This window comes from Amblyomma mixtum, chromosome 1 (genome assembly GCF_055824585.1).
Source record: "Amblyomma mixtum isolate Tamu chromosome 1, ASM5582458v1, whole genome shotgun sequence".
NCBI lineage: Eukaryota > Metazoa > Arthropoda > Arachnida > Ixodida > Ixodidae > Amblyomma > Amblyomma mixtum.
The window spans coordinates 82,814,720-82,840,443 of record NC_143012.1 but is presented as its reverse complement, the minus strand read 5'-3'; the positions used below and the strand labels follow the sequence as shown (position 1 = coordinate 82,840,443).

Here is a 25,724-nt window from a genome sequence, read left to right as displayed (position 1 = left end):
TAAAAATGATGGCAATTGTCTTGAGGGTAGTGGGGCTCACGTGAGCTCCTACTAACTCGACAGTGTAAGCTCATTGCTAGCAATACGGGATAGCTCGTTTTCTCTAGGTGCAACTTGTCCTCACCACTCCACACGATCAGACCACCGCGGTCCGGTGTCTATACCACCCAGTGTTTTCGTAGCGCTAGCTCTACTACTTCCGTTACTCAAGGTCTCGTTATCCTAAAATCCGAGCCATTGTCTCAAAATGGCGGCCGCCGCAATGGCATTCGTCACACGGCAGCAGTGTATACATACCACGTGACCACACGGCCACCGTAGCATCTAAACGGGTGGTATCCCGCGAGATGCCACGTGGTACCCACATGGCAACCAAGTGGCACCACTCTATGGTACCATACCATGTGACCCAGACAGTTGCATAGCAACAATGTATAGTTATAAATAGCACCAAAGTGCAATGAGCCGAATTGGACTACTGAGGGGTACCATTGGTAGACAGAATGTGAACCACCGAATTGGCCTAGAATATTCGGAGTCATATCAAACGATTTAGCGTGTTATGGGGCATACAATTACTAGTCGAATCAAAGCTTAGAGTATTATAGGGATTCGTACCGAGAACCATTGGTCTCCAAACCATAATTGCTCGGATCTTCAGACGTCCATTGCGGCGAAACTGCTTGACGTAGGTCATTCGAAGCGGCGTCAAACGATTTGTCTTCTTACGCTGTATGCGTTGGTATCAAAATGGTTCGTGCAAAACAAAAACAAAACTTACAGCTAATGCTTGATCATACGCTGCCTCAGCGTCTGGTCTTTTTTTTTAATTTCGGGGCAGGAAAGTGGTGAGGGGGACTTTCTTCAGTACGCCTTCGGTGAACACGCGACTGCCGTTGGTGGAAGCCCGACGACGCTCAGCACTCGTTGCTGGACGCGCCCTTGAAGCCCTTACAGATGCCTTCCAACACCTTAGTCTTGTTCACACATTTGTTGAGATGGTCATCCAGGTGAACATCAAACACCAGCCATGCAGTTCGGTCTCGAAATTTGATGTTCCTGCCTTCCAGGTCGGTGAGCTGCATGGAAGTGTGCGAACAGGTCATCATCATCATCATCATCAGCCTGACTACGCCCACTGCAGTACAAAAACCTCTCCCATGTCTCTCTAATTAACCCTGTCCTTTGCAAGCTGCGGCCACCGTATCCCCGCAAACTTCAGCGACTGCGGTCAAAGGCAAGCCCATCATGTCATCCCAGCACATACCCACGCGCCCACGAAGACACAAGAACACAAGCACTCATGTCGTCAATAAATTTTGTCTGGTTCATTAACGTGCACTGACATCGCACAGTACACGGGCCTCTAAAATTTCGCCTCCATCGAAATTCAACTGCCGCGGCCGGGATCGAACCCGCGTCTTTCGGGTCAGCAGCCGAGCACCATAACCACTGAGCCAACGCAGCGGCTATACTACTATCAAATTAACACGCTTTGAGCTATGGTGCGGAAGTGAGAGAGAGATGTGCACTGCATGCGTTGGCGTGGAAAACGTTGCGGCAGAAACTCGCCACTGGAGCACAGACCACTGGGTCAGTAGACACCTCAATCACGCCTTCAGCCACGTGGCGGTGGTGTCCACCTGTGAAAAACTTTGCTTTCGCACAATATCTCGTGCTAGCAATGCTAAACCGCCAGTTTTTTTTTTTTTTGACAGACTGTCGCAAAACGAGACATTTGCTTCTGGGTATACAATCACCCAATATGCAACACCGGCACAGTCCCACACGCTCTGAGGTGAATATTTTAGATTAATGTGGCAGGGTATTGGAGCTCAAGCCACACTTAAGAGGTTGACATTTAGTTTTTCCTTGTTTACCTTAAGTCTCAAATCCTCGTGTAGACCGGGTTAAAATCGGGTTCCTGATCAGGTGGGGAGGAGAAAACAGCCCGTCTATGCGTTCAAAGATATCACAACCTACCATCAAGATAGCCATCGCCTTTACCCTAGCCCATGTAAAGGCCTCAAGAAGGCGGATGAGCGGCTCCTTCTCCGCCTCTTCACCAATACATTGCTGTGCCCGGCAGCCCTATAACATTTCGACCCCTCCTTTAGCGGCAACTGCCCGCACTGTAGTGCCGTGTCTTCGGACACCTATCACATGGTATGGGCCTGCCCTTCCAACCCGGCCATTCCCTCCATTCCCAACCCAACCCAGGAGGACTGGGAGGCGACCCTGCTCGGCTGCCATGACCTACAGGCCCAACAAGCCTTAGTCGGGCGCGCCCGAGCGGCGGCTACCGCCACTGGGGTCCCAAACTAGGGACCTCCACCTAGTGTTTGTAAGGATCGGTCCCTTACGGGCTGACCCAAGCATCTCCTGTCCCTCCTGTCCCTTCGGTTTTCACCACCACCACCAAATCCTCGTCATTTTCGCTACCACCGCTATCCACCTCTTATTGATTTCTACCACTTCGTTGTCACAGCACGGTCCAAGCCGTCGGACACAGCAGCGTCTTTTCAGAGGTGGCTACGGCAGGTTAACATTTTTTTTGTATTCTTTTCAGCCTTCGCGGCGAACAAGCGAAAACAGCAGGACAGGTATTCTAACTCAGGGAAATTAGGTCGGCTCGAGACAAATTATTATTAATTCTTCCAGGAGAAGGAGAAAACGCTTATTGCAACACTGTACTGAATTGGGAATGGGAGGTGGGGATGGTTGTTGAGGTGGGTGGCAGTCCCTATTCCGGCACGCCATTGGTCGCCGCAGCTGCTCCTGCTCTGTGGACCAGGCCTGCTGGGCCTCCAGGTCCGAGCTGGACAGGGCCGCCTCCCTGCCCTCCTTAGTTGGCTGACTAATAACGGCTATATGTGCATTGTACTGGCAGGACCACATCATGTGGTCCGGCCAGCATACTGCCCGCAGAATTCGCACCTGCCCGTGAATGTCGGGTCCATGTGTTTTAGTACGGCGGGATGTATGAAAGGCCCGATTTGGAGCCGTTTAAGGTAGCACTCCTCAGTTCTGTCAAGACCCTTGGCGGGTCCCGGGAGTACCTTAATTAAAAAATTGAGGGAAAACTTGTGGGGACACTTCAGTTAAGTCTCAAGGCTATGACGTGATATCGTTAATGGGTCTCTTCAGCAACCTGGGTTTCTCTGCGTATCAGTTTGCAGAAACGAAGAGCGTTCTTTCTTTCACCCCCACATAATGCTGAGCGATAGTAATAGAGATTCCTCCCGTACAAGTATGTCTTCTATGTCGTCAAGGTTCTGCCTACATGCCCATATATGCGGCAATAGTGACTCTGTGCAAAAGATCCATATATCACAGGAAGCCCTCGCACCACTTCTGGCGCAGTGGTGCAACTGTTAAGTGATGCGCCACCGCTCCACCAGGTGGCTGTTTCAAACACAGCCACCATTGGGGCTTGTGAGACCAAGGTAGCTCTGACATATCCTTCCGGTCAAGTAAACCTGTTTTTAGACCATAACAGAACGCCTGATTGTAGAGCGAAAGCTCTGATACTCGAGCTACAACTCAGAATTTACCTGGCTTCGCGCGTTTGACCTTGAAGCCCGACGAAGGTCAAACCAAGCACACACTCCGAAGACTAACAATGACTCTGTATTGCTGCGTGCAGCTTAGATATGCCGGAATGGTATGGTCTGGCCGGCATCCACGTTGCCCATGACGTTTGCCCTTTGACCTTGAGAGATTCGCATTGCCTGATGTGATGCCATGGGATTGGCTGTGGCTTAGCTCTGCTATGCCAGGATATACTTAGCGTGAGGTGCGGGCGAGGTGTACACATCTCGGTGAACGCCTGAACCGGAGGGAAGGCGCATAACTGCCCTCTTGGAACAGTGGAGACCTCAACTGTGCTTTCAGCAAACTGGCGGTAGTGACAGGTGGGCGTTGCATGCGTGGCATTGACAACGTTGTGCCAGAAACGCGGCGCTGAAGCCATAGCCCGTCGGCGTTCATTGTGTTCATTGGCGTTAACAACATTTTCCACTCCGATCATTTTAAAGAAAGGAAGTGCGCATAATGGCTACCTGTGTCAGTGGACGCCTGAATCGTGCTTATAGGTACGTAGGGTGATGAGAGAGAGATGTGGGCTGCAATCATTGAGAAGGTTGTGCCAGAAACGCGGCGCTGAAGCCATAGCCCGTCGGCGTTCATTGTGTTCATTGGCGTTGACAACGTTTTCCACTCCGATCATTTTAAAGAAAGGAAGTGCGCATAATGGCTCCCTGTGTCAGTGGACGCCTGAATTGTGCTTATAGGTACGTAGGGTGATGAGATAGAGATGTGGGCTGCAATCATTGAGAAGGTTGTGCCAGAAACGCGGCGCTGAAGCCATAGCCCGTCGGTGTTCATTGAGTTCATTGGCGTTGGCGTTTTCAACGTTTTACACTCCGATTATTTTAAGGAAAGGAAGGCGAGCGTGCGCGGCGAGGCACGACAGCTGTGCGTAGTGACGTCACTTGCACCTCGCGGATTTGCAGCACGGCTCTCCAGGAGCCACGCGAAAATGCTCAGCCTCGGCCAGTGTAGCTCACGCTCTCGCTACAAAAGGGAGTAATTCCCTTTTATAGAAGAGAGTACGCTTGAAGACAGCTCACTCCCTTTTTGCTCCTTTTTCTGTTTGCGTTATGGTGTGACAGACTGCAGCTGCACTGACCATGGAGGTGAAGGTCCCGATGACTTCCGTTAAGTAGGCGACCTTTTTGTCGTCTGAAAGGAATCCGGTGACCCCGTGTGCTTTCTTGGCTGCAGAGCTGTCTATGGGCTGAGGCTGTCCCTTTTCGCATATCTGGAATAGAGGTAAAAAACATTGCCGCCGACGTAAGCCCCGTGTGTGGTCTCTGCTCATCTTGGACAGTCTGCGGCCATGAACGGCACACGATTTCTAAAGAGTGGCCAAAGGTTCCTCAAGGGCCATCGTTGCAGCCGTTAACGGTGAGCAGCTGAGTTATTGGGCACCTTTAGCATACCGTGTACAGTGTTACCGTTACCGATACCAGAGTAGCGGGAGACTGCGCGCAGCCAATGCGCACGCGCAAATCTCCTTGACGTCGCCAGATGGCGCCAAGTACCCGGCAGCTACGCGCGCACGCGCCTGCAGCATCGGGACCAATCAGCGCGTGCTCACCGGCGGTAGGCGGGCCCCCGGCACTCCGGTAACGGTAACACGGTACATGGTATGCTAAAGGTGTCTAATATGGGGCATATAATGAATGTCAGCTGCCGCCTTGATATTTTTTGAAAGCGAGATCTTTTATTCTCTGTACTGGGCTGCAAGCTGCGAGCATTGCTAAGCCAAATATCGCGGATTCGAATTTAAAAACCTCCTCTCTCTACAGACTGCGGACTCTGCATGTGAAAGGCATTGTCCGTGATTAAACTACAGGGCTTTGTAGACCGGGCCACACTTTAACTGGAGTCGACTTCTAGTAATTTTATTAGGGATAAATGTCATTGCATCATCTGCGGGTTCTTTCTGGAATGTGGTAAGCGGAATGACTTCATGAAGTTGGCTAATTATCAAGTGATGATGCGCTGAAACATTCTTTCTCAGTATCCACACATGACTACAATTGTTCGCTATCTATGCGCACTATCTCCAGGCTATCTATACTCCACGCCACTATCCATGCTTCAGTAGCTAGGATGGATTACGCTATTCATTTTTGAGTGTCTACATAAGCCGTGTAGCCACAAGCCCGACAACAGCTCTTGTTAAAGCATATTTTTGAGTGTCTTTATTCACGATATCTATGCTTTAAGTAGCATTGATCATTTATTCTATATATCAAGTGACATATAGCTTAACTAATTTCAAAAGCGTAATAGACAAAGCTACGAATATATACGCGGTTCTTGAAAATCACGGCGTAAGCTATTTAGATGGGGCCATAACACGAAGAACACGCTGGATGCCAACGCCCGGATAATGTACAGTCTTTGTCAAAAGTAGACAGCCCAAGGGGTCTACTTCTGAGCCCCGCAGCGCGGTTCCTCTTCCGCACACAGGGACCGCAATCTCACTAAAGCGGAATAAACTTGCGTACTGAACCCTTTCTAGCTTAGGATTATCAAACATGCGAAAGAGGCCCGCTTCATGGTTTAGAAGCAAACCCCTGGGGCTGTATATTTTTTTACAAAGACTGCACCACTCACGCGCCTCCAAATCGAGCAAGTGATTAGAGCGTGTTCTAACGGCAGAGCGGTGAAACTTCACCGGCAAAAAGAAAAATATACATTCATTGTCTCGGTGTAGAAAGGGGACGCTATCGCGTGGCACTCCTTGGAGTTTGGCCAGGCAGCCAACGTTCAGTGCAACCACGGATTGCACGTGCGGTGATCCTTAGTTTGTGTGCGTGTGTGGAATGATGGTAATGGATGGATGGATAGCAGCGCCCCCTTTGAAACGGGGTAGTGGCGATTGCAACCATGCTCAGCTTTTCTCTCTTCATTTTTATTCAACTGTGTTGTAAATTCTCATTAAAATTCGCCATCTTCTTTTACTACGGTTTCCTAGACTTCTAACCTTATGTCACCTCTCTGCTTTTCAGCCACCAATCCTCCAATTGCCTTTTGCTGACTTCCACTGCAGATTTATTTACATGACCATTGTTTTCTTTAAACCATAGGGCCGCAGGAATAGTGACTGTGCCTGCATAGACATCCGGATGGATGCCATCAGATTTGAGTATGAGATGTTCAATTGTTTCCACAGATCTACCACACACAGCACAAGTGTCATCATCTTCTTTAAATTTTTTTTTTTGCAGCTGCGCGTTCTAAGACACCCTGATCTAGCTTCAAAAAGTAGGGCACTGCCTCTTGAGTTATCATAGAAAGATTCTTTCCTGACGCCTTTTCCATTATCGATATAGTTCTACACTATGCTTCTTTTCCAATTAATTAATCCAATTTTTATCTTACACGTTTTTTACCCTTCGTTTAATGCTCTTTCTTTCTCCGTCCTTCTGTCCGGCATACTTACTGGTTAGTTTTCGAGTTCTTTTCCGCCACTGTGAGTCAACGCTCTTTCTGTATAAGTATTTAAATACCTTAGCTACCCACCTGTCATCGTCCAATTTCCTCAGACGTTCTTCATGTAGTATTTTGGTTGGTTTATGGGGTTTAACGTCCCAAAGCGACTAAGGCTATGAGAGACGCCGTAGTGGAGGGCTCCGGAAATTTCGACCTTAGCTTCCCGTGCTTCGAACAATGCCCAGCCCATATCCCCTTGTACTGCCTCGTTTGTGGTTTTGCCGTGGGCACCTAGTGCTAACCTTCCAACAGCTCTCTGATTTACGTCTAATCTCGACTGAAGGCCCTAAACCGGGCGCACTCCGGCGGACGCTAGGAGCGGCGACTAACGAGCGAGCCAACAACGAGTGACAAACACATTCCGGCAACAGTTCCTGCTTTTCCATTAGGGAGCTGATTCTCAGCTGTTTAACGGGTTTAAATAACAAGCGAAAATGGGCCATTTGGCGAAGAGTCATTTCTACGACATGTAACCGGCCCAATATTCCAAATGTATTTGGCCAAACTGGTCCTTCAAAGGGCCAGAGTGAAGCCATCCCTCTCCAGTATTGGGCGCTGCTAGGGAGGGGAGTTGATGTGCCAACAGCGCAGACCACTGCGTCCCAACCTGCAAATCTTACACCATGCTCAAAACACGCAAAGAAACTGGAGTTTCTGCTTTGGTAGAAGATTAATAGTTTATCCCCAAGCACGTTGCTTCTCTGGTTTCCGAAGAGCAGACATAAAAGTTCAGCGTGTAAGTATAATGGTTAACATTTCACGCAATATCAGGAACAATGCTGAAATTTGAAATTTGGTTTCCTATATTCAGCGGTTCCCTATATATACCCTATTCTATCAACTATTACAAGGCAATACGTTTTCATTTCTGTCCTAATTTCACAACATGTTTCGGCCAGTTTATGGCTCCACTATGCATTCAATGGGATATATAAATAACTGATTAAACTAGAGACTGAAAAAATATCAGACATCGTAACAATGAGGCTGTAACCAGGGGACACCTCGAAAGAATATTGTTGCCGCAAGATATTTAATGAGGTTTGCCTAAGTCCAGAAACTGGGCCGCTCCAACGTATACAGAAAGAAACTTGAATCGCGAGGAATAATATCGAACAGGCAATTTTTTGAGCCCAATTGGCATTAAGCTAACGTCTCCTTGTTTACTGTTACACTACGCGTTTTTCTCAATGAAATACAAGAAAAGCTCTGGTGGTGCATAAATGATAATAAACAGCGTAATGTGTCATTAGTAGTTAGTGGCTCTGTGGTCACGGGATCGAAAGAAATTGGCGTATTTAATGCCTATTTTAAATCAGTGAAGGCCGATAAAAATTCAAATTTGCCTCTAATCAAAGCGGCTACACTTCTTCAATGTCAGGTGTTCTTATTTTTCGAACGTATTTAAAAAACTTGGAAGTTTGACTTTAAAAAGTCTCGTGGGCCTGGTAACATTCCTTCAAGTTTTCTCCGCCGTTACGAGGAATGCTTCTGGCATAAACTCGTTATTCTTAGCGCTCGTGTACCTCAGTGCGCAGTCCCATCACCCTGCACACTTACTCTGGAACGAAGGCGATTGCAGCACACCCGCGCACCCCCCCCCCCCCCTCCCTCTTTTTCTCGTAACTGTGGTGGCAGCCATAATGGGAGCGCCTCTTGGTATCTTGCCCCTGTGATGCGGACGGCCATATGGAGTACTCGTCTGGCATTCTGGCTGAACACCTGTCTCTAATCAGGTCTGTGATATGGATGGAACATACAGAAAGCTTTCAAGAAGGTTTTACCTTAGCACAAAGCTAATTTGAGTGCAAGTAGTGGAAGTTCGTAGAGGCAGTGATAATTAAATTGGGTCTCTTTTTAAGCCGGCATTCTTGGTGGTATCTCAATACTATAGACTAATTAGCACACCCTTCCCTTCGTGCAGTACTCAAGGGGGTAAAAGCACAATTTCGATAACCTTCTGCGGCGCCTTCATGGCCCAGCCAAAATTTCTTCAGCAAGCGTTCCAAGTTTAATGGATTTGTTATTGTTTCTTACAATAATAATCTCACGAACGTTGTAGAAATGTACTATAGCGGTCGTCATAGCGCCGGTTGGAATCGCATGATGAAAAATTATCGGCGTATCGGTGTATTTCGTCTGCACAATAACGGCTGGCTAATCAGAGGCGTTACCATAGCGGCTGACAGTCCACGGTTAGCACGAACGTGGAGAGGTGTGCATGTGAGTACGACCACCGCTTTCGCTCTAGAATTTTAACTCCTTGGATTTACACCCTTGCTTTTGAACGACGACCCCTGCGCTGAATGAATACTGAATGAATGAATGAACACTGGATGAACACTGGATGGATGGATGGATGGATGGATGGATGGATGGATGGATGGATGGATGGATGGATGGATGGATGGATGGATGGACGGACGGATGGATGGATGGATGGATGTGTGTGTGTGTGTGTGTGTGTGTGTGTGTGTGTGTGTGTGTGTGTGTGTGTGTGTGTGTACGTACGTACGTACGTATGGATGGATGGATGGATGGATGGATATGAATGGATGGATGGATATGGATGAATATGGCTGGATGGATGGATGGATGGATATGAATGGATGGATGGATGGATATGAATGGATGGATGGATGGATATGAATAGATGGATGGATGGATATGGATGAATATGGCTGGATGGATGGATGGATATGAATGGATGGATGGATGGATATGAATGGATGGATGGATGGATATGAATAGATGGATGGATGGATTTATGAATGGATGGATGGATATGGAAGGATATGGATAGATATGGATGGATATGGCTGGATGGATTTATGAATGGATAAATAGATATGGATGGATGGATGGATGGATGGATTTATCAATGGATGGATGGATATGGATGGATGGATTGATGGATGGATGGATGGATGGATGGATGGAAGAATGAATGGATGGATGGATGGATGGATGGATGGATAGAAGGATGGATGGATGGATGGATGGATAGGAGCGCCCCCTTTTAAACGGGGTGGTGGCAATTGCCATCATGCCCAGCTTTTATTCTTTGTTATTGTTGAACTGTGTTGTTAATTCTCATTAAGATTCGCCATCTTCTTTCACTACGGTTTTCTACACTTCTAACCTGATGTCACCTCTCTGCTTTTCAGCCACGAATCCTCCAATCGCTTTTTGCTCATTTCCACGGCAGATTCATTTACATGAACATTGTTATCTTTAAACCCTAGGGCCTCGGGAAGAGTGACTGTGCCTGCATCGACATCCGGATGGATACCGCCACATTTGAGTATGAGGTGTTTCAATTGTTTCCCCAGATCTACCACATACTGCATATGTGTCAACATCTTCGTTAATTTTTTTTTTTTTGTAGCTGCGCGTTCTAAGACGCCCTGACCTAGTTTCACAGATTACGGCACTGCCTCTTGAGTAGGCCACTGCCTGGTCAGTGGCCTCAGCAGCGCCCCGCAGCGGAGGTGCGGGAAGCTCGCCGAGTGAGACTTACTACATCCAGGCTGGTCACGCCCATTCCGTCGCACTTGGCGTCAGGGATGTGCGCTACGTCACTGGGTGCATCATGGAGCTCGTAGGCAAGCGCTCCCATCTGGTAGGAGAGGCCCACGATCGCTTTCGGGTTGCTGTAGACGGCGTCGTCTTTCACCAGCGTGGCATGCTCCTCCTGCGCAGTTGGCCCTGTCCTGTTAGTTTCCAGCATCGATCAGCGCGGTAAGAAACGAAGCTTGTGGGTTTTGCCGCTGCCCAAAGCTCGGATACCTTTTAAAGTAAGCCATTATTGCACACTTTAGTACCTTCTATATCCGCCTGGTTTCCAGCATCGAATCAGTGTGGCATACGTGTACACCAATCGCTGTGCAACAATTAGGCGCTGGACACACACGCTTCGATGGGTAGTAGAGTGTCGTTCGTAGGTTAAGTAGTGAATGCAACGAGGAAGTTTCGTGTAAACATCTTGCAAGAATTGGTCATTCATCAGTAGCTAAATCTTGGACTCTATGCCTATAAACAGTTGTGTAAGCACACGAAAACAAAAATGCCTTCACCGTATGTGTGTGGTATGCATAGTTTGTAATTACCGGGAACTGCATACCTCAATGCATTGCTATGTGCTTAAATTTGGACGTTTCTGTCAGGAATCTACCCAACAGCAGTTCTCAAAATGGAAGGTTCGCCAAGTTTCTCTGAGCTCCATGAGCGTATACCCATCACGAATGTCTTCTGATGTGAGGTTGCCGCCTATGAATGCTTACTGGAGGTCGCCATAAGTGCTTATCTCCTACAAGCTAGGTACGCACATACTTCCAATGCGTGGAAGCATTTATTTCTAATCTGGCCGGCCTGACCGCAAAATGCCCCCGCAACCGTCAAATCAGAGCATGAATATGCCAGCGGTTTAGCTGAGAGCAGCCTTTTATAAGGTGCAATTAGGGATGCAAAAACCCCGCCAGTTAAAAGATTTGGGCTGGTGTACACTTTCGGGAAAAGGTCAAAAGCTGCGATTATGCACCTCAAGTACCGGCAGCTTCCGCTATGGTAAACGGGGCTGCGGCCTGTCGCGAAAGCCAGCGTGGTGATCGTGACAGGGCCGGTAGCTAAATGGCGCGAAGTATTCATTACGGCAACACCTATGAGGAAGACATCGATAAACCACAGCACTTTTGTTTTTCAGAATTATTCCATGTAACATGCTATGTCCCAACGCGATTTTAACTAATGCTGATGCTAATGCTAACAATAGATGCGCATGCGTCAAATCCAACAATGCTGTGCCAAAACAGTTTAGTGCCGACGAGAAAATAGGCGCGAGCGGCAGATGATATTGAGCGACGATCATGCGAGCTTTTTTCGTTTTCTAACGAGGGAAATCTATGCGGAGAGCTATTATGCGTGGATTCTGCACCTGCACCTGCCGACTAGGTATAGAGGGTGCAAAATGCAGTAAAAATATATATTTGTCACCATGGGCGCTCTAAGCATCACGGGCCGTTGCGCTACCGACTGCAGAACGGCAACGTTTAGGCAAAAAATAATGCAAAAATTAGCGCTGTTGAATAATCAAGATTGCCCTAATATTCAATATCTTGTCGAATGATTGCAACAAACGAGCTGAAAGCATATAACTGTAGAGTCTGCCCAAAATAAGGGATGACTTGCTCTCCTATTGGCGAAGTATTGAACACTACGGAAACTAATATTTCTATCTTAAGGGGCGCTTTATTAAAAGTAAATATGTTTTAAAAATGTGGTTGCTTAACACTTTTTTTTAGTGACATTTCGGAAAAAGAGAGCTTTTGGCGTAGTGTGCTGTTGCGGTTTCGCTACTATGGCTTTTGCACACTGCGTTCGCGCCAAAGTCGTCTGCGCACACAGGAACAGCGTTTTCGGAATGAAGCGTCTCAGTAGTGACACTCCGTGATCTCCAGAAAAATACGACTGTCCCGCACCAAATAGCTCACCGGCCCATGATGCTTTGAGCGTCCATGGTGGCTGAAGTGCAGCGCCGCCAGCTTTCCCTCTAGGTAATAGTAAGAAACTCTATGCTCGGATACACATCGAGGAGCGTGCGGGCTTGAGTCCTGAAATGACAATGAACTGCTTTCCAAAATGTCTTGTAGAAACTTCTACCACCTTGATTGTATGAAACAAGTGAGTCACTGCTCAGTGAGAAATCGGGGGGAAAAGGATGTGGTGCACGCAATTATGGCGAAAATAACTGACGTGCATTCTTGAGATCGGTACCAAACTTGTAGGCGCAAGTGACGAGAAAACCGCGCACTCCTTGCAGTAACGTTTGGCCACGCTTCAGAAAAGAAATCAGTGTATCCCAACCATGCATGGCGGATGAGCAATCTTCCTGGAAATATGCAGGCACGGAAGCTGTTACCACGTACCAGTTTCGGGTAGGCGGCGTCCTGACGCTCTATGGCGATCGGGGCAACGGCAGAGCAGTCTTTCATATCGGGGATGGAACCCACCGAGGAGATGGCGATCACGGTGTCCACCTGAAAAGTCCTACGGCGGGAAGCACCCGGTCGGCTTTTTTGCTTACATAGCGATACTACAAAGGCATACCAGAAACCTGCTGGGCCTAGTGTATGTCTTTAGTGGACACATGTTTTACACCTCACTGATACATGAGGAAATTGTGTTATCATGACAGTAAGCTAAACGACTGTGCGCAAGTAGATGCGCGCGTTTCCCGAATAGGGTTTTATGTCCACAACCACAACTGTCAATTAAGAGGGCTTTGTTGGGAACCGCAGAACAAAGCTAAACGCTTCAGACATGGTAGTCGCGCGAAACGCACACAACACGCACACACACAGGACAGGGTACGGGACAATTGCGCTCGTCCCGTACCCTGTCTTGTGTGTGTGTGTTTCGGGCAACCACCATGTCTGAATATTGAACCAACTAGCCCGACAACACGTTCTACTTAGCTAAAAGTTTCGTAATTGGGTGGTACCAGCACACATAGCGGAATGTGGTAGCAAGAGGATCCAATGGTAATTATACAGGATGTAACAAGGCTTGTGTGCTTAGGAGGACAGACGAATGCAGTGCTGAAAGGCGGGCACATACGACGCTGTCTGGGTTCAGCAGACAAGGCGAGAAAAAGTTTTTTTTCAGTTTTATGGAGGTTCAACGTCCAAAAGCGACTCAGGCTATGAAGGACGCGGACGAGAGCTAGGTTTGGAATTCCTGACAAAGAAAGATTTAGCTAATTATAGTTATCGTAATTATGGTTATTAATATGTTCAAACTGAAGATGTTAAAGGCTTGCACACCTAAATTCAGTGATCATGACCAGGCTTTCGAAAGCTTCATGCAGATTTTGTAATCAGCAATGCGGAAACTAAAAGCACATCATCACCATCATCATCATCAGCCTGACTACGTCCACTGCATGACAACGGCCTCTCCCATAGCTCTCCAATTAACGATGTCCTTTGCCAGCTGCGGCCATCTTATTCCCACAACTTCCTTATATCATCCACCCATGTAACTTTCTGCCGCCCCCTGCTACGATTGCCTTCCCTTGGTACCCAGTCCGTTACCCTTGACGACAATGGGTTTATTGCCTTCGAATTACGTGCCCTGCCCAAGCCCATGTCTAGGCTAATTTTGCTATGGGCCACACGATGATGACCTCCAAATGCGGCCTTGAATGTTTGCAAATTTAGCCCATCTCAACCCCAAATTTTCACTTTCTTGGATTGGACTAAATTCTATGTTCAGGCTAATTTGACAATTGTCAGTACGGTGCAACCCCCAATTTGGCCCGGCTCTTTTTCTAAAATTTGCCACGGGCCACCCTGGAAATTTGACCTTGACCGATTTGGACCAGAAGCGATGTCCAACCATAATTGCGCGTGCCAACACGATGACGAGCTTCGAATTTTCACGGGCCACTGCCAAATTGCTATCGCTTGGCCTTGGGGTATAACCGCGGTTAAACCCTGCCTAACATTCTTTTATCATGCACTGACATTTATCGTGCACACCACAGTGTCACTCCTGCGCCAACAGCGCGTTTTTTCCGCGATCAGAGCAGCGTGGTTATTTTTCTCAAAGACCGTACATACAGTGCTCCGTCCTAGACAACGCCGCCATGGCGACAGAGCCAAACTTACTCCACCACTGTCTTGACGATCTCCTTGTAGGTATCGAAACTTGAGCCATAATCGTACACTCCCAAGGCCATGATTGTCTGCAGGTCGGGGTTGTTGCTCTGCGTAGTTTTCAAGGCCTGCACGCAAATTAAAATATAGAGAGCGCGCGCAACGAGAAGGCGATGAGAATTATTATCATCTGTGGTATGTGACATTTCTGGGGAAACATTTGCCGGTTTTCGTTGTTCGCCTGTTCAAGCCGGCTGGAACAGTTAGCCACAATTACCGCTCTTTCCCAATGTTTGTTCTCCCGTGGTGATCCTTGGATTTTTTGCTTACGCAAGGCTTGAGAGGAGAGCGAAGTTAAGCCTCTCTACATTTCACCTAGCAGGTGCTTTTCAAAGCCCGTATGCCATAACATGTGCCCAAAGCTTTGGGCGTCGTGAAAATAACCTTGTGTGAGATGGAAAACAAAAACCTCTAGTACATTTCATCTAGTTTATATAATCGCTTTGGAAGAGAATCTATTCGTTCATTTAAAGGCTTATTATATTGGTTATCAATGACTTTGTCGTCTCCGTTCCTAATCATTGTTGTCACGCAGCACCCGCGGAATTGTTGAACTACTTTCACTCATTGCAGCGCCAGGGTTGTGGTCGCATTCGCCGCTCTCCGGATGTGAGACAGCGACAGCATACGAAAGAATCAATGTAGAGGAAGTGCGCTCGGGCCACTACAAGTACATTTCGAGTAAACATTAGTATTGGCAGAGCGATTGTTACCCGCACTACAAGAGCGAATAAACATAAACAAGAATATAACAACGCAGCGAGCTATGGAAAGGAAAATGATAGGTATAACGTTAAGAGATCGGAAGAGGGCGGAGTGGGTGAGGGAACAAACGCGGGTTAATGACATCTTAGTTGAAATCAAGAGGAAGAAATGGGCTTGGGCAGGGCATGTAATGCGAAGGCAAGATAACCGCTGGTCCTTAAAGGGGCCCAGAAACACAATCTTAGTTAACTGTTTTGCATGCCTGTTGATTGCATACAGTAAGTTATAATGGTGCTATTAGCGTCGATAATACCGCGTATATTCCGTTTTTTAATAGTTTAATGTCCTCCCAAAAACAACTTCATGGCTCTGATGGTGTCGCCACACAGTGGCGGGTTTTTAGCAGCGGATATGACATCACCTGGCACTAGCTTGATGATCGGACAAACAGTAAATATACTGCAAATTGTGTGAATAAATAGAGACACATTTTGTCACCTGTCGGCGTTTTATATTAGATCAACAAAAACAACTTGTTTGTCTTAGATAAATGCCCTGCAAAGCAAGTAAAATAAAAATACGCCACCAGGGGCGCTCTGGCATGGAAACGACGCTGCCAGTCTCAGCAAGAACGAGTCACAGAGAGCAGGCAACCATGGAGTACAAACTTCCGCGACGTGCTCTGGCTGGCTGTTTTGATTGGTTGCGCCAGGTGCCGTCATTGGGAGAGCGAAATAGGAGTGGGAAGCCCCGCCAAAATCGAGTTGAGGGCAGCGTTTTTTTTGCTTGTATTTTGAAATTTCTTCACTGATTAACTCCCGTTCCTGTGCATCGATTCCTGTAATTCTTTTTAAGTCAGCATCTGTGTGACAAAGAACCCACCTGAAGTATAGCCGGTATCCCCCCAAGCAGTGTTTCGCAGCCCCTTTAAGGGCAACGGAGTGGATTCCAAGAGAAAGCAAACGTAGCAGGGGACGGCAGAAAGTTAGATGGGCGGATGAGATTTACAAGATTGCGGGGATACAGTGGCGGCAACTGACAAAGGACAGGGTTAATTGGAGAGACATGGGAGAGGCCTTTGCCCTGCAGTGGGTGTAGTCAGGCTGATGATGATGATGATGAAGAATAGAGGATAGAAAGCTAAAGATGGGAGACGCGATCCTCCAGTGGATCTGAAGCACGGTTATCTTCGAGTGCATCATAACACAAAGCACTTCAACAGCAAGTAGGGCCAGTGTCAGTTTGTTCTTGTGGATGCTTGCATCTTGCTGACACATGGGTCAGAGCTGGTACAAATGAGGCTCTTTGCTCGCAATAAATTTTTGGTGTGTCCAGTGCTCCTTTTTTCGGCTATTTCTCTGACGTCGTCGTTGTCCACGCTACCTAATTCCTCTATGTATGACCGACAAGCGCAAACAAAAATTGTAACACAAGGTTGCGGACTGCACTTCAATGCTTGCGAATGCCATTGCCCCAATGCACCGATCGCTCACCTACTTTCCGACACTTCTACGTGAGCAGTTGGACTTGCCCTTGATTCCCTGAACGATTATCACTTCGATGCTTTAACTGTAATGGTTATTTTAGTGCGGAAGCATTTCTTGTCTCATAATGATTTACGGGCACAGGACCTATCGGCAGAGCGCGTCCGCACGGAAATGACCATTGGAAGAAAGAACTTCGCCGGCATTGGGGTTCGAACCCAGGCCCCCTGTGTTCTGGGTGCTCGAGCGCTCAACGCATACGCCTCAAATGGTCGTTCGATCGAGCTTGTTAGAGGGCCACGAAGTGAACGGGTTGTGCTGTGCAGGACGGTAAAGTGTGTTGGGGAAGTTTACTGATGTTACACATCGATGACCTGCAAAAAAAAATTGCTGACATCATCAGAATTCTTTTTTGCGCACGCAAAGACAATACAATAAGACAAGGGAGACAGGACGGAGCACTAACTTTCAACTGTTTTATTCAGGAAAAATACATGATATTTAACCAAACAAATCGATAATCATAGATGCCACGTGCAAGCCAAAAACCCGGAAAAAGCACTAAGGAAGGGCACAGGTGACTCATCTATTATCTAATACCTAGGAAGGCAATATCTTTGCCACAAAATGTCAGAGATGGTGTGTTAACACATGAGCTACCGCCTTTCCTAATATGGTAGGCCTCAGACAGTTCTCGCGCAAGCGTGTCAGTGCTCCTGCACAAGATGCTAGGGCCTTGGAGCCTTGCATCACACATTGGTGGTTTTTTTCTTTCTGATTCTTCTCATTTTTTTCCACACTCATTGATGTGTGCCGGAAATTGTGTCACGTGTGCCCTTCCTTGGTGCCTTTTCCGGGTTTTTGGTTTGCACGTGGCATCTATGATCATCCATTTTTTTTTGCGTAAATATCATGTACTTTACCTGAATAAAACAGTTTAAAGTTGGCGCTCCGTCCTGTCTCCCTTGTCTTATTGGGTCGTCTTTGTGTGCCCAAAAAATAATTCTGAGAATGAACCAACTAATCCCACAATGCATATTATTGCTGACGTCATCCAAGGGTCACGTGATAAGTGTCAAGTGAGAGCGATGTCTTGAAGAAGAATGTTGCCGACATAATCCAAGGGTCACGTGATAAATGTCACTGACAGCAGTGACTTGCAAAAAAGTTGCCGACGTAATCCAAGGGTCACGTGAGAAATGTTGCGTGACAGCAATGACTTGCAAAAAAGTTGCCGACGTAATCCAAGGGTCACGTGAGAAATGTTGCGTGACAGCAATGACTTGCAAAAAAGTTGCCGACGTAATCCAAGGGTCGCGTGAGAAATGTTGCGTGACAGCAATGACTTGCAAAAAAGTTGCCGATGTAATCCAAGGGTCACGTGAGTAATGTTGCGTGACAGCAATGACTTGCAAAAAAGTTGCCGACGTAATCCAAGGGTCACGTGATAAGTGTCACGTGACAGCGATGACTTTAAAAAGTTGCTGACGCTCAAGCGCAAATCCTTTCGCATTTCTCTAATGCAGCAGACTGCAGTGCTCTTGAATTATTTAATCTGAGGCTTAAAATACGTGGCAAAATTTTGCTGGGGGGTGAAGGTGGATGGTAGTGGTTGGGGGTTGGGTGGAGTCTCTGGAGTGTGTGGACAGTGTGGGGATGAGGGTTTAAGGGTGGAGGTGGAAGGGCAGGCGCCATCTGGGGGTTACGGCGGAGAGGTCGCTGGTGGGCGGTGGCACATGACCTTTGCAGTGCTCACCTCAAATACGTCTTTCAATTTGTCCACCGTTTGCTGCAGCTTCGATGAAACCGTGAGGATGTTCAGGATGCCGTAGTTCTTTATGTTGCTTTGGGCAAGTTTGGTCAGATCACCACTAGCTTGCGTAAGTTTGTCCGCAGTAATATACCTGGAAAACGCAGAAAGAGAATTACGGGACGATCAGACATCCTATCCGACACTTTGCCGAAAACAGTTCGATTTACCTTCAATGATCCCCTTAACAATGATTAATTCGAGTCTTAGGTGAAACACCCGGTGTAACAGCTGTATCTTACCGGTACAGCGGAAGAAATGGTAGTTGTGCAGGTCTTTTGTTTGCCAATTTCGGTTAGTATTGCCGGCAGTGCAATGAAGCAAGTGTTAACACGAAGTTCCCCGTTTCTTCTGCTACTTTTACGTCCGTCGCAGCACAAGCGGCGGGAAAAAAGGACGCCAGCCTCCCACGAGCGGCTATGTCCCCGTCTCTCACTACCTCTGATCTTGTGGGCGTGGTTGCTATCATCGATTTCGACTGTTTTTATGCAGAAGCCTTTAATGGCTCGCACTCGCGGCCATGACTCTGTCCGTCCGTCCGTTACATCTGAAGTGAAATTCATAACTAGTGACTAACTAGTAATTTACTAGCTAGTCATGACTAGCTAGTCATTAACCCATCATAACTAGTTAGTCATCAACTAATTAGACTAGCTAGTCATTAACCAGTCACGCCTAGTTAGTCAAGGCTAGCTACGGGTTATGACTAGTTAGTCATTAACCGATTATAACTAGTTAGTCACCAACTAATCAGTCATGACTAACTAGTCATTAACCAGTCACGCCTAGTCAGTCATGACTATTAAGGGTTATGCCTAGTCAGTCATTCATCAATCATAGGTAGTTAGTCATTGGTCATGACTAATTAGTCATGACTAGCCAATCCAAGCCGCCCCTTAGCCGCCTTGTGTGTGCCTATGGCCGTCGTCTCGTAAGCAGCCAAAGCTGCGTGGAAAGGATTTCCTCTTCCGCACTTTTAGATCGTCAAAGTGCCCCCTGAAGTTTTTTTTTTCATGGGTAAGCATTACATGGCTCATGCGCGACGTTAACAGAAAGCTTGTATTTGTATAGAAATTGTCCACTTCCGGTAGACAGTCGCCCGAGATTACCCGAGGTACTCGGTAGCTCGGTTACTCGGCAATCACTCGGGCAAGTTCGGAGGAGCGGCGTGGAAGCTGCAGCCAATGGGAGGGAGTTCGCGTGAGCTCGGGTAGTAACTCGGGTAAACTCGGGTTGGAGGAGCGTCGTACCAGTTGCATGAGAGATTGCTCTTGAAGAGCAGCATGAGTCGCAGAATCCTTACCGATAGCTCTGACAGGAACAGCCACCTGCCAGTGCAGTGGTGCATCGCTTAATCGTTGTGCCCCTGAGCTGGTTGTGGTACGAGGACTCGCCGCGATCTAGGAATGTTAAGTAGAGGATGACCAATTCTCCACACATGCGCATTAACCCAGGAAGCTCCGAATGAAGCTCGGACCTAAGAGCCTAAGAAGGAATTGTTCGACTGGCCGAAGATGCCGCGGGGGTCCAAGAACTACCAGCCTGCAACTAAGCCGACTGTCCCAGCCTCCGGGGTCTAACCCCCAAGAAGCGGGATAGTCCTTCGGTTGGACAAATAAAAGTTCTCGTTCTCTGAACGATGTGCGGTTTGGTGACCAACGAGAACTAAGTTACACAAACGCGCAAACCACCAACGGAAACAGCTGTATTACACAATACTTTCGCATCTATGGCACGTTAGCAGACTTAAGTGCCCCCGGTAGTTTTGTGATCACATTTTTTTTTCATGCCGACGGCAAATGCCACCTACTGTCGATAGCACCCGCGCTTCCACGTACAAAAACTTCAATAAAGCCTTAGACGTCCTATGGACGTCCAAGCTATGCAGTTGAGCTGTGCTGCGTGGCATAGGCGAATCCTAGTGGGTTCCAGAGCTGACGCCACTCACCGGAAGTGAAAGGAAATTCCAGGCTTCGTGCGCTGGTATGACATCGACTTATTTTGGAAGACTTTCCAGCTGGTGTTCACTCTGGCGGCTTCCACCGTGTTATTGATGATGGCCACGTCGCAGTAGTAGAGAAAGTCGCAGAACTTATCGGGCGGGTACACGGTGGCCACCGCGGCAGAATGGCCCACCGTGCACACCAGCTGTTTGACTGCAATGAGAGACGAAGATGCAGCCTTCCTGAAAGTCCTTAAATCCAAGGCCTTTACTTAAGGTCCTGCATTCGGGATCGTTATGCGTCACCACAGTTTGAAACCTCTTGAAGGCAAGAGACAATCTGGTTCCATGGACATCTTGGACGTCCATAAACCCATAAACCAAACCAAACCATTTTTATAAGATTGGGCTGACCGAGCTTTCAACGAGAGGACATTGGCCAGTGGATCGAGGCTTCCCTGCCGCCTGCTGTCGATCTTGCGTTTTCTGAGTGATGCTAAAGGATGCCCAATAACTGGAAAACCGGACCTACGGGCCACGGCACCATCCCTGAACACGATCGTGCAAATTATTTTCTGATGTGGTTTCACAGACGTGTGCTTGATATTTTCGCCGGGGAGCGCTTCGACAACTTTTCTGTCTTCTAATCACCACATGTCGACAGAGTTTCCCGTATTTTCGAAGTGGTTGAATGGCGATCATCGCGTCTGGCGACAGGCTTAGCCGGTTAAGCTGAAGGCTACGCTTAATAAGCTGAAGGCGGCGTAGGGACCGTGCTTATGACGTTTCATTTCGTGCCACTCAATTGGTCACTGCTCCCGGTGACGTGGGCTCTGAGGGATGACGTCACAGTGTTCCTTGTAGACGCACAAGCTACTTTAATACGCAAGCCCCGCGCAATGCTGCATTGGCGGAGCGGTACCGGCTAAGAGAGAGAGAACGGTGTCGCGTTCTGAAGCACGTCGAGAATTTATGACGTCAGTTCCGCTCCCGAAAGCGCAAATATGTGATGGTTACGCGATCAGTTGGAAAAGCATGGACCATGTGGCTCGTCCAGAATAAATGATTAGAAGGAAAAAGGATGGCTAGGGGCGAGTCTGGAACGGGCGCCTCTGAATGATCATTTGCTTTCCTACCTTTTCTAGCTTTCGTCATCAGTGACGTCACGTGTACATAAATCGTTACAATATGCAACACCTTGTGCTGTTTCTCACGAGCCTTGGCCCGCGTTTGTGCAGGTCTCTGCTATGAGGTCATATTTAAAGTGCTGTCAAAGAAGCTGCCCCTTTGTAATGAGCACCGGTAGCGCGAAAGGAAAACTACTCACTAGGCGGCTCTGGCGCCGAAGTTGCAGCCTCCGTGGTAGCCTCCGTAGTTGCCGGGTCGTTTTTTCGGCCTCCTCCTCTGCCGCCTCCTCCTCCTCCTCCGCCTCCTCCTCCTCCGCCTCCGCCTCCTCCTCCGCCTCCGCCCCCTCCGGAGCTCTCCTCGTCCGGGTTTACTTCGTCACCTGCGCCGTAAGGCTCCAAATTTAGGTTATGACTCGCTGGAACAAGCGTATGCGGCAGGTTTTAAAACTAATTTTTCGACAAACAAACTTCGCTGTTTTGCGCCAAGACACGTCTTTTTGCGTCCTGTGTTGACTGCGACCTATGCACGCCAGTGTAGAACTTTCTGGCTTGCGTTTCGGAGCATGCGCAGGCTCTTCTAATGCGAGGGCATTACACGGCTATGTCACGTCATCAAAGTAAAGATAAATGTGCAAAACTTTTATTGTGTTAGATATTGCGTGAGAGATTGCTGTGGGAAAAATTTGGATGATGATTGTAATTAGTTAATTAAAATCGAAAAAAGACTTAGACGTCAGAATAGCCACGGACGTCGATACAGTATGTGGACGTCAAAATAGCCACGGACGTCGATATAGTACATGGACGTCAGAATAGCCACGGACGTCGATATAGTTGCGGACGTTTTGCTTTCGCATTGTTCCAATGCGGGTCGCCGCAGTGATCTCATTTTTTTTGTTTCCGATTTTGCATGCGCCACAGCATACGGGCTTTTTCACTGTTATCGCAATTTAGAGTCAAAGAAGGCGCCGAATACCCGGAGTATTTATTGGTAAGCATTGCATTATTCCTTTATTGCTTTCGACTTCTGACGAGCCCTTCGTTCAACTGCCGTCAATCGATCCTCCAAGGTCACCACTTGCCAAGTGTGCGCTGCAACAACACGGCTAGTCGTCTATAATGACTGCGCCGTCTGCTTCTGTTCACTTGATACTAACTTCGCAAATGTTATACCAGCAGCAACCTAATGCTATCATCTTTTTGTTGCGAAAGCAACACTACTGGAGCCCAGCTCGGCTCGTGGCGTATGCTCGTGGCGGTGCGGCTACCAGACGACCTTGATTCGCCGTTGCCTAGCAACCGCTTCAGCGGCGCTCCAACAGATGGCGCCGCGGCGCTGCCGCCTGTCGCCTACACACCCAGAGGGCGCCACCCTCGTACAGGCGCTGGGTTTCACAGCTCATGACGGCGTCCTGCCGGCCAGGGAAAGAAGTACTTGAAGCTGGGCTTGTTGGTGCGTATTCGTGAAAGACATGAGAGCGCAAAATGGCAACAAGGACAGCCAGGGAGCCGGCACGAGCTAAACAAAACTCTTAACCACAAGCTAACACCACAAGCGTATTGGCAAAAACGGCACGTATCATCTTGTGCCGTTGCCTAGCAACCCGAGTTACTACCCGAGCTTACACGAGCTACTCTGGTAAGCTCGGGTAAGCTCGGACTAGCGTCGTGCCATCTGCGCGAAAGGTTGCTCGAGAAGAGCAACATGGGCTCCAAAATCCCGACAGATGGCTGGGATAAAAACAGCCACCTGCCAGTGCAGTGGCGCATCGCTTAACCGTTGCGTTGTAGTGGTATATGAGGAGTCGCGCCATCTATGAATCTTAAGTAGGCATTACCAATTCAGCATACATGGGCACTAACCCACTAAAGATATCATGCCACACCTCTAAGGCGGAGTTTAAGTGCCTCCTCCAATTGAAGAATGAACACCTGCTTTCGCAGGTCTACTCTGTGTAACTACGTTAAGCCCCTATCAATTTTTCCTTAGCCACTGACAGCCGTTACAAGACTCATTCCGAGTTTTCTGGCCGGGTTTAGTGAAATGCTATTACGAGTATACACAAGCGCAAAGACTGTGATTGCTTGTTTTCTAACTTCAACCGAGCAGCGTAAAAGACCAAAAAAATATCGGAGAAAATACACTGCACACAGTACGATTGCCAAGATGTGTGTGCAGGGTGTTTCACCCGACTTTAAACAATTTCTAAAAATCAGTGTTTTGAGTTAGAAGAGCTCTTTTTCCGGCATAGCATTGTGAGCGATGTAGTACATCAGAATACAGCTAAGACACGCTAACTAGAAGGATAGTGAACTAATACATAATAGTTGACTTTTTAACTGTTACTCATAAGCTCACACTCTTTGGTACACTCTTAGAAAAAATGTAGTAATGCTTATTAACTTTTTGGGCAGTAACTGGTTGTCACATACGTTACTACCCTCTTAATATCAGAAGTTAGTAACAGGAAGGTTAGTAACAGCTAACCCATTGAGTTAGTAGCGGCTGCTACCCGCAGTTAGTATCGAGAAGCTACCGTTTGTACTGGCATATAGGTCGACCACGAATAAGGTCGAATCCTATACATTGGCCTCGCCGAGAAATGAAAAAAAAAATTATTCGAATGTAAGTCGACCCATATCTTTTGAAAAACATGCCTATACGACGTAGGATAAGCACACACCTTCATTTGACTTTAATCTCTGAAAAGCGAGAAAATATACAGAAACCTAGGCATGCGCAGAAAGAAACGTGATGTACAATCAATAGAACCGTTCGAGATATGAAATCTCAGCTTTAAAAAGGTTCACAGATGTATCGCTGACACAACTTTTTCCTCTTTTTCTTATGAGGTACGCCTCCAAAACCTCTCGTGCTTTACTATCACCGCTCCTTCCCAGAACGCCAAATTTACTGCTTCCTAAGCTGTCTACCACGATAAGACCACAGATATGAGCGAAAGAGCAATGCTGGTACACACAGCAATTCACTGTGTGCACCCGCATGATGATGATGAATACCTGCGTCACGAATATAGGTCGAGATTCTTTGGTCATGAATATAGGTCGATAACTAATTATGGGGAACATTTCTTCAAAAAAAGGTCGACCTATATGCGAGTAAATACGGTAGTAGTATTTACTAAAAAAATGAATAGAAACTAGCACATGTTGCTAGATTCATCGTATGGTGTGCTGGCGTGGATTGTCAAACTTATGCGTACTCAAAAAAAAAAAGCTTCACAGTGAACTTGACTAATTCCGGAATCCAGACAGCGTGCTGGTCGTAAATCACACTCTTAGGTTAAAGCTTATCGCGCATTACATGCACACATTGTGCGAGGTAATGGCATCATCAACATTACCGTGCGCACAGAAAGGTTCAGAATGTACCGCGCGTGCACAGGTCAATCTTTCTCAGTCTTACAGACTCCGCAAATCCGAGTCTCATTTACGGGCTAGTGGCTCTTAGCAGTTCAGCTAAGATAGCAGCCTTAATTATGAAATTGATATTGTAGAAACAGCTTAGTCTTCCTAACCATATGCCCCGGCAGAAATGTTTAATTACACAATCAATTTATTGGCACGACAGTCTGTGTCAGTTATATTCCTTGACTTTATTTTAAGGTTAAAAGAACGGTTACGACCTAGGTAGTAACTAGCGACCATAGTTAGCAAAAAGGTAGAAAGGGCTACTTTTAAGGCGGAAGCCTTTAATGCCTCACCGTTGTGAGCAGGAGTTGTCGACAGAAATGGCACGCTTTTCAATTGGTCGAAACGGCCGTGACGTCACAGCGCGCGAATTTCAAACGGGGCCAATTGTACTTTGGCTAGTAACCATGCAGACAATTAAAGGGATTGTATAGTCATGCT

The 25,724-nt window shown here is 47.5% G+C and overlaps 1 protein-coding gene and 1 long non-coding RNA gene across 2 annotated transcripts; both read right to left on the bottom strand.

The window, feature by feature from the left end:
- Positions 1-787: 787 nt before the first annotated feature.
- Positions 788-13,107, bottom strand: LOC149366991 (uncharacterized). Its single transcript, XM_089566286.1, has 4 exons — positions 12,993-13,107; positions 10,589-10,762; positions 4,691-4,822; positions 788-1,079 (listed from the first exon to the last, which is right to left on the bottom strand). Exons 1-4 carry the CDS (start codon positions 13,056-13,058, stop codon positions 918-920), a joined length of 534 nt encoding a protein of 177 aa, XP_089422412.1. The 5' UTR covers positions 13,059-13,107; the 3' UTR covers positions 788-917.
- Positions 13,108-14,735: 1,628 nt separating this feature from the next.
- LOC149366990 (uncharacterized) lies at positions 14,736-22,221 on the bottom strand. The gene is made up of 3 exons (XR_016286942.1): positions 22,052-22,221; positions 18,729-18,876; positions 14,736-14,851 (listed from the first exon to the last, which is right to left on the bottom strand). It is a non-coding gene; the product is annotated as an uncharacterized LOC149366990 (long non-coding RNA).
- Positions 22,222-25,724: the final 3,503 nt, after the last annotated feature.